The sequence below is a fragment of the Cebidichthys violaceus genome, unplaced genomic scaffold (assembly GCF_023349555.1).
Source record: "Cebidichthys violaceus isolate CVI_PGR_0920_01 unplaced genomic scaffold, fCebVio1.0.p SCAF_44, whole genome shotgun sequence".
Classification (NCBI taxonomy): Eukaryota; Metazoa; Chordata; class Actinopteri; order Perciformes; family Stichaeidae; genus Cebidichthys; species Cebidichthys violaceus.
Window position 1 is genome coordinate 1201540 of NW_027176639.1, and position 9873 is coordinate 1211412.

Genomic DNA, 9873 nt, shown 5'->3' on the forward strand with positions numbered 1-9873 from the left:
ACAACACATTTATTACAGACAAAACACAGGATCACAGGAGGGGGTTTACACTGTACGTGTGTGTGCGTGTGAGTGTGTGTGTGCGTGTGTGTGCGTGTGTGTGTGTGAGTGTGTGTGTGCGTGTGTGTGTGTGTGTGTGTGTGTGTCTGGGGGCATTGTTGTGTTTATAAAACAGGTTTGTCTGTGTACATTTGTGGGAGGGTGCATGCAAATATATACGCTTCTTTTTGTGTGCATGCGTGTGTGTGTGTCCGTGTGTGTGTGTGTGTGTGTGTGTGTGTGTGTGTGTGTGTGTGTGTGTGTGTGTGCATACTTGAACTAGCCTCCACCTGAATGGCCTGAGGCTGTGGTACCGTGGTTTTTAGAAGACAAACAGAGACACAGGAAGCCCAAGCCAGGAGCCCTGAGGACAGCACACACAAACACACACACACACACATACCTACCCTTAAGTACACACACACACTCCCGCTGTCAGTCACACACATAACAGCCACCTCAACACAAGTCCTGCTTCCTAAACCCACAAAACATTGCTTTAACACACAGATACACCTCCTCTCTCTCTCTCTCTCTCTCTCACACACACACACACACACACACACACACACACACACACACACACGTTTAGGCCCAGCCCATCCCTCAGGCCCAGAGCTCTGTGCCAAGTCTGGCCTGGCAGGGTCCACAGAGGGGTGTCCTCAGGCGAGGCTTGCCAAGTCAAAGACCCTTTCATGTTGAGCCTGCACGCCCAGAGTAGTAAAGCTTTAACAAACAGCCCGACACACACTCTTTCTCCCTCACACACACATACGGAAAGCTATAAACAGTTTAAGTGGTCAAAACCACACTCATGCACACACACACACACACACACGTGCACACATATGCACATACATTAGTTTAACACCGCATCCACACTCGGGATGTAAACATCCACTAGACTTTAGCGCTTGAATGCAGCCACAGCCACTAACACTCAATCCAACAACAAAGGCTGCCGGATCGCCCGCCGACAACATTTTGTGGGTGTTTAGAGTTTGGCTTTGGAATACAAAAATGTCCTCGATGAAAAATTCATCCTAAAAACCATTCCTGTTCACCTTCATTAAAACTTTGTGGAGCCCACAGCCAAAAATAGAAGCGATTTCATCAGAGCCCAGAGCAACTGTAGGATCAAATTAGAGTCAGTTTTTACAGACAATGGAGCGCTTATCTTGATAATATTAGCTGGTGTCCAATAATTACAACAGCATGCATCTGTGCCTTTTCAGTATCAATTAAAGTGATCGCCGGAACAAAGGCACACACCACATGTGGACCCGCGAAGCGACCGGCACGCACACACATACACACTGGAAAAAGATATCACTACCAAGACGCCTCTCACCCCCCGCCACTCACACACACACACACACACACACACTCCCCATGCACTGCCCAGCCCCCCAGTTCTGCCTGACAGATACCCAGTGTGTATACGTGTGTGTGTGTGTGTGTGTGTGTGTGTGTGTGTCGGGGGGGGTTTGGAGAAAGGTGGCACCGTGCCAATAGGGAGCCTGCTAAATACCTTTGTCTCCACAACACACAGGGACAAACAGGACAGGCAAGCTGCTGCACGAAGACACTCTGCAGCCACAGAGAGGTGTTACGAGAAATACCGCTCGGCTGTTTCGAGCGTTTTCCTCCTCATAGAGGGAAAAAAAAAAGGGGAAAGGTGGCTGCCATAATTAACTCAGTATTGATTCAGAGTCCAGGTTACAATAGAGGCAGTGTGCTGGAAAGAGGCAGAAGTGTGAGATAGTGGTCGATTTGAGCGTCTACAATGGCCTCATTAACACACATGGCTACACTGGCGAGAATGCAAAAGGTGCTAATGCTGGGATGGATAAATAGAGGCCACCGCTATGTAGCAATACAAGCACAAGAATGTGGAACCACACTCATAAAATGTAGTGAAGAGAAACGATTTTGTAAAATTACTAATTATGGTATAGAGGACATGATAGTGCGTCCTAAATCATAACAATGAAAAGCATCTTGCTCCAATTACTCAATGCAGGGAGACCAAACAATCATTTATTGCCCTGTTTACAATTTAGCCCGAGCAATAATGAATGTGAATGCAAATTAAAACTATGCATCCACTTCACCAGTGCGCCTGCTTAATAGTGCTTATATCCTGTGACATAAATTCAGTTTTACACCGCGGTCACATAATTTGTGTGAGAAACCGTCATCTGCTCTTTTTCTGGGCCATCCATAATCTGGAGACAAGCGACGGTGTCCCTATGCATATCTTAAATTGTTTATCATGCAAATGACGGCACGCAGGCTGCTCTGCCCTCTTCTAACGGCCCAGAGCTCCAGACTGCAGACCCCAGCCCCAGCTGCAGCCGCGAGACTCCCAGACGGCCTCAGCTGTCCCAAAGACGGAGAGACCGAGAGGCACGGCCTCATCGCCGGCTCTGGGTGTATTACCCCCCCCCCCCTCCAAGTTCAACCATCCTGGGTGTCAGCTCCTTTAGAGCAGCAGCTTCTTTCCTAAACCCAAAGCCCAAGCCCTCGCCCGTATATACGCTGCTGTCTACACAGAAATCCATATGCGTCAAAATGACATTTCAGGAGGAGGGTGGGGGGAGTGGAAGGGTCATATTCATTTGAGTGTATGCAATGCAGATGCAGTAAATACTTAAGGGTGTAACTTATAACACACTCCCCTGGAATAAACTGGACATGAAGCCGGTCTGGCAGAGATACAGTGTGCGGGGACAGTATGTATTGAGATGCCTCATCTCAGTGTCAGCATCTGACTGAGCAGGGCGAGAGAACATGGCAGCTAGCATATGGGGCACGGGGTGGCGCGCTGGCACTGCCAGTCTGTATCCATCAATCTTGGACACAGAAAGCAGAGGCAAGGGGGGGGGGGGGGGGGGGGGGGAGGCTGGCGTTTATGCATATGTGACTGACGTGTGGTCTGTCCCGCACACTTCTGTTTTACCCCCCAAAAAATGTTTTTTACCCCCTTTTTCTTCATCCGTAATCTTGACCACAAATCGTTATCTTTGGTTTTACAGCACCATCAGTTGTGTCACGAAACAACCAAATCAATCTGTGCATCCCGGTATCAAGCCAAGCCTCAGAGTTGCACAATGCCAAGAGGCATAAGGCCTATAAATAAAGCTCTCCTCACAACGCTAGTGACCTTATGATATCATGTGAAATCCACTGCATGATGATCCAAACGAGCACAGAAAACCATGTCCGAACAGCTGACATGGCCAAGAGGCATGTTGGATGTTTTAGTGTGCGAGGGTGTGTGTGTGTGTGTGTGTGTGCGCGCGCATGTCCGTGTGTGTGTGTGGGTGCTCATACATACACGGGGCAGATGTTTAACAAACTGCACACAATTGAACAGTGGTCATTTTGCATGACGGCGGGCTGACTAGTTGAACAACAGACAGCAGTCGTCCCTTTACGTCTGCGGAGCTGCAGCCCCGGATGCCTCAGTGCAGCGGTGGACGTCAGTGAAGCACCGCTCTCTGTGCATTTAGCCTGAATTGGCTTCAAATTGAATCTGCCCGGGCAATCAACCCAATCTGGCACATGATATTGGATATGTTAAAGGAAATGAATAAACATTGAGATAGGCCGGTCAAAATCAAACTCCAGTCTGTAAAAGCAGCCATAAGGGACCCACGCTTGTTTGCACAGAGACTCGTGTTTTCACTACAGCCTCATTTAGCCCCGGTGGACAAACAACAAACCGACCAGCCGCCTTAAGAAGTCCTTAATTACTCAAATCAAGAAAAACACTGACAATTAGTGGCTGTAGGGTTCCTCAAATAAACGCTTCTTCCTTGACAGTTCAGCATAATTACATTCTTTTCTATCTCTTTTTAATTTTAGCATCAGAGTGAGGCTTCACAGGCGCATATTTGAGGGAAGCAGAGATATGGCGGTGTAATAAGCCAGGGAGGGATAGAGATACATCCCTCAGCACCACATGAGAGAGAACGTGGGGACCACAGGATCTGAGCACATCTGTGATGCAGCAACAAAACCGAAAGATGCATCTTTCTGTCTCTCTCTCTCTCTCTCTCTCTCTCTCTCTCTCCGTCTCTCTCTGTCTTTCGTAGTCTGTTTCTTTGTCTGTGTGTGTGGCTTTTTCACTATCTGCAAATGTTTCCATTTCTCACAATCATTTTTGGTCTCCGTGTGGGTTCATGGCTCGGCTGAGGGACATTCACAGCTCCTATATGCAGCGGCAGATTTTTCACACTCTGGTTATGCAGAACGGACGCAATCCCTACTAACAGCAAGACACAAAGAAGAATCTGAGAGAGCGTCCCTCCTGAACACAACTGAAACAAACTCTCTATGAACCCGGAGAAGTGTGACCTGCTCCACACCTTCAGACCTTAAGGACTCACTGCCGGCATTTGTTTTTCCTGCTCATTTGTTTGCTCTTGTGCGGCAGCCATTTTAAGCTCCCACTGTGTTTACCTGTGATATTCTCCTGCTTGGGGATTATTCCTTGCAAGGGTGCAGATAAACAATCCTCATCCTGCGGCGACACCTGAACGGCCACTTCCACGGGGCGACACGCCCTCCGCGGGTGCTGATGGTGGGTCCGCGAGTGCGAGGAGGACGTGGAGAGGGGGGAGGCGAGCGGGGAGGACGGTGGCCTGTCCACAGGTTTGTCCATACAGAGGCTCCCGTGGCACTGCCTCCGTTTGTGTTCAATAAACAGCAGGATGTCGGCCAGGGGGAAGCGGGAGTGGCACTGGCCGCAGGTCAGCAGGTCCTGGTCCCCTTTTAGGGGCTCACCCTGAACCACTCCCAGCCTGGGGAAGTCCTGAGAGTCTTCTTCTGGTAAAACACCTGACAGCGGCTCAGCTGCACAAACAGATAAGAAAGAGGATTGAGAGTTCAGAGAGAGGTTGTGATTCTGGAGAGCTGGTAAACAAATGGGTCAGGAAAGGCAAATGGAAAGCACATCAGCGTGTCCTTCATTGCTACAATGTATCAAGACATCTATAGGAATAAGGTCAGGTTGTAAAATATGTGTAAAAATATTTCTAGGAAGAAAGAAAGACAGAAAGAGCACACAGACTACTTCGATGAGGACTGACACGTTCAGCTCGCAGGCAGCAGCCAAACCATTAAGTTGCTTGACCCTCTTTATTGTGCTGCCAATCTCGCTTTTTTAATGAACCTAACACCTCTGAGAATCAAAAAATAGATTCTAATTTGAGTTCAAGATGATTGGACCCCATTTCGTTAAAAGTGCTGGGATCTCATGAACCAAGGTTAGACATTGAGGGGTTGGATGTGGAGTAGGTCCCTGAAGTACTCACAGAGGGAGAGAGGGAGAGAAAGAGAGAGAGAGAGAGAGAGAGAGAGAGAGAGGGGGAGAGAGAGAGAGAGAGAGAGCATTTTAGAAGAAGTAATCTAGCCACACGGTAAACGACATTGGGCGCCCCGACTGGGATGTTGAGATAAGATGTGATGAATTCTTGCCGCCGGTTCAACCTTTAATTCCATGTTGGGTCAGACGAGAAGGTGGTGAGGGACTATGCAAGATAGGCCCTGTTACCTGTATGTTCGACTGCATTAAAGATGAGGGAATTTGCCCCTCTTTTGCTGGAGCTTATCTTAACCAGCTTATGCCACGGACACAGGCGGGGTGTGTGAGGCTGGGTTAGGTGGAAAGATTTTCTTCAAACCAAATAATCTCATTTTGATGCCACGCAAGAGTGATGTGAATAACTTTGAAAACTAAAATATAATCCTTTTCTCAGACATCTGACTGCGGCAGAATTTAAAGTAGTTTAGTGAGTAGGTCTGTTTCACCATCAGGAGAGTCATTCGGCCTCTTCGTTTGACGCTTTAGATGCGTATGGCTAATTGTTAGAACAGCGGATCAATAATTTAATTTCAGGGGATTTTTTTTTTCAGGTGCAAATGGAATAAAAAAAATTGAAATAAATGCATCAAAGCGTTTAGCTTAATTTCCTCGGCCTGTGTGAATACGTAATTAAATGTTCCTTTGCTACATGATGACAGCTCAACGTTGGCCCCAAAACAAGATAATATAAAGTGGGATTTTGTAGTATGTTGTTGTCCAAATAAGTAAAATTAATATTTAAAAACATGATTAGAATGAACTCCAAAGATCTGGGCCAGAGACACAAATAAAAATGATTTAGGGTAAATAAAACCTTACCAGGGAATAGAAAGTTTATTCTTGTACGTGTATTTTTGTGTAAATAGTACACAAACGTGTTGTCTCTAAAACACGTGCTTTGGCTGCATTTTCTTTAAATATTCTGAATATCTCAGTTTCTGTTATTTTTTCCTCCTTTCGAGACCACGAGCAGCACAAGCAGCATCGAATACACAATCACTTATTTGTGCTGAAGCGATCCTCTTCATGGGTTTGGTCAAGCAGCACAGAGATAAAGTAGTTCAAGTTCATTAATGGCCTACAGGACTACAATCATAGTGCGCCCCCCACTGGCAAACCTTTTGACAATTACACCTCAAATGAAGGCATTCATGTTGCGAGAGCATAATTGGTTTCAACCGAAATGGGAACAGCGTGCAGATACACATCTACTACACAAATAATGAAGGGCGAAATGAAATAAAGGGGCTTCTGATCTCCTCGTCTAACTTCAATATATATTTGGAGACGTCTCCGCATTCACTGATGACCATGAGAGTGTTTTAATTAAGCTGCTGTTATCAGCCTATAGGGGTGGGAAAGAAGTCTCCAGCGAACATAAACGCGTCTGGACAGGGCGAAAACCATATCACTCAATCTCAATCAATGATCTATGATTTTTAGCAGCGCGTAAAACCACTTCCCTGGTTTCCTCTCCCATAGTTGTAAAACAGCATCGCGCACGGAGAATTCACGTGTTCACACAGTATCGCTCCGACAATGAGGCTAAATAATAACACTGCGCATTAAAAACACGATGTAGAAACAGCAGCTGAGAGGGATCTGTGACACGGACACTATTCCGTCTGCAACGCACACGAGGTTTCTGCGCTGGAGACAAGTGGGCATGTAAACACCACTTCCCGGTGTCCAAAACCGGCTCAAACATCTGGAAATACGGTCTAACAACACAACGAAGGACGTGCGTTGTTGTGGTGGAATAGCTTTACACGATTCACCTGGAAAACTTCTGAGCGGAACGGCAGCAGGAGCAGGCTGGCGCTGCCTTCATATAGGCAAAGGTCCCTGGCCATAAAGCCCATGCATGCCCTTTAATGGCGAAAGGAACCTTGTGGGCTGCGTTATACAACACGGTGAACCTACACAAGTTGAAGCTCTCTGTCGCGGTGTTTGAAAACTTCCACCAGATGATCCCATAATCAATGTTAAAGAACCTGTAGTCTTGGGTATGTTTTTCGTTTTTGGTCATTTCACTCAGGACAGCGGTGTGTGTCCGTGCGTGGCCGCCTCCTACCTATTCAAATTCCCCGAGGAAGTTGCCCTGTGCGTGAGTAAAGCTCGTTGAGAGGAGACAAACAGCTGAAATGAAGTCAAAATGCGATTAATCTCCACTTACGCGAAAACTCCCGTTTGCTCAAGTGCTGGGGCTTGCCTTGCTTGCGGCGAGACATGTTGGTTTAGTGGTGGCTCTTCGGCTGAGTTCACATTGGGAAATCCGTCCCTACAAGGTAGACTCCAAATGAAATATCTTCATTGATGCCTCTGACATCCGAATAGGGGAAAAAAAAAGAACTGCAGATCATACGGAGGGTGATGCGTCGCACGCTACGGGATGTGCGGACCTCTTCATGACTTTTTCGCAAAGAGAGAGTGATGGGGGCACGGCGATACCCCCCTGAGCTGCAAGTTCAAGTGCGGACGTGACGTTCCTGCGAACTTGAACGTCAGGAGATGGACGGACTGAGACACAGAAAACATGGGCAGGGCGAAGGCGGCCAGTGGGAGGGGGACAAGGCGTAATAAAAACCAATGGACACTCATTATGGACTACCTATGAAGGGAGGGGAGGAGTGGGGGGGGGGGGGGGGGGGGGGGGGCACAGAAGAGAGGCCCTGAAGACACCAATGGACAGAGGGGATCAAGGGGGCTGGGCTAAGAGAAAGAGAGAGAGAGAGAGAGAGAGAGAGAGAGAGAGAGAGAGAGAGAGAGAGAGAGAGAGAGACAGACAGAGAGAGAGAGAGGGGGGGGGCGTTGAGTTATCCAAGGAAGTCGAGGAGCAGAGCGCGTGAACCGAACAGCGCTCTGTGGAGGCAGAGATGTGGAGTAATAAACCCAGCTTTACTGCTCCATTCATATTTATTAGTTTATTTTCAGGCTGATATGAATATTAAGTTTATATGTAAATTTACAGTGTTTTTACATGGAGGTGGGATAAAGTGTATTTATTTCATTATTATTATATATGATATTATTCATTTTTGTTGCCATTTTTGTAAGATGCAATGTATTTGATTTTGTTGTTGTTTTTATATTAGATTTAAGATTTAATGAAGGGAAGCTGTTAACTTTCTGAATGTTATGAGCTATAAAGTGGATCTCCTTGCTTTGGTTTTAACACACACAGAGTGAGATAAAAAATAATATTAATATAAAAATGATCCAATTGTACATTCTACATATAGAATCCAATGTCCTTTGATTTCCAGGCCTTCATGATTTGATGTGATGTGTTATTAAGCAGCGTATTAAAGGTGTTACATCAGATGTCTATCTATGAACAATGCACCTCACTCTATATAAAAACCTAGAAAGTGAAGCTGAGGTTTGTTTTCTTTGCTTATCTTTATGTTTTCATCTGACAGGTTGTCTATGTGATAGATAAGCAGACAGTTGAGGTATTATATATAAACTATATAGCCTATTTAATGATTTGGCGTCGCTGTTGAGCTTTTTATAGTTTGATTGTGATTTTTATGGCCTTTACTGTACAGGAGCACAAGCAGTAAAATCACAGGCTACCAGGCAAATCATGTGGAATCTGAAACATGGAGCCAGAAGAGTCAACTAGTCGTGACAAAAATCATTTCAACGTGTTTTACGCACAGCTGTAATTCTGTAATTGATTGTGTCTGTTTTATTTTTTTTTGGCAGAAGCTTCGAAGCAAATTATGTTTATCTTCCATAGAAGCACAATAAAAAAAATAGCTAAATGTGCAACAATGACGTGAGAAATGAATCAACAACAGGCTAATAACTGCTCTGCTATGGAGGAGTGTTTAACTAAAACAATGCATGTCAGATATAGATGAAGGTAAGCTCAAGCTCGAGTCTTCTTATGATCATATGAATTAAGGAAATGTCGAAAATTATACAAATAGGCCTCAAAGCATTTTCTTTTTAATATCTGTGTGGTTTCATATTGTGAACATGTGACACAGAGACAGATCGAGGTTGAGCAGCAGAGATCAATCACACAAACACACTGATATTGTACCTGTTAATGTACCTGTTAATGTACCTGTTAATGTACCTCTGCTATTCCAGACAGAGTAACGAGTCGTTTGGTTTCATTTCAATAGATTTCTTCTTCTTTGTTTTTGTACAGAACGAGTTAAAGTTATTCCTGTTGGTGCCATGAACGCCTCATAATTGATCAGGCCCCAAACAGCCATCACAGCTCAATGCTTTGGCGCCATCTAGTGTTAATTATTAGAGGAAACAGTCAGACAGAGCATTGAGTTGGGATATCTATATATATGTATATATTTTGATTTATATATTATTAAATTATATATATATTTAATTATTTATAATACAACAGAAAACAATAGTTTTGTAGATAAATGGTAAAACTCATCAAAACATAATTGATTGAAACTTAAATTGGCAGTATATTGAACATT

General features: G+C 45.2%; 1 protein-coding gene across 1 annotated transcript in view; it reads right to left on the reverse strand.

The window, feature by feature from the left end:
* The window catches only part of LOC137886536 (B-cell lymphoma/leukemia 11A-like), a 13189-nt gene extending 5223 nt beyond the window's left edge, over nt 1-7966 (reverse strand). The window contains exons 1-2 of the mRNA XM_068729028.1: nt 7587-7966; nt 4507-4899 (exon numbers count right to left, since the gene is read on the reverse strand). Of these exons, the coding sequence (XP_068585129.1) occupies nt 4507-4899; nt 7587-7641 (448 nt within the window). The 5' untranslated portion in view covers nt 7642-7966. The remainder of the gene's footprint in view (nt 1-4506; nt 4900-7586) is intronic.
* Nucleotides 7967-9873: the final 1907 nt, after the last annotated feature.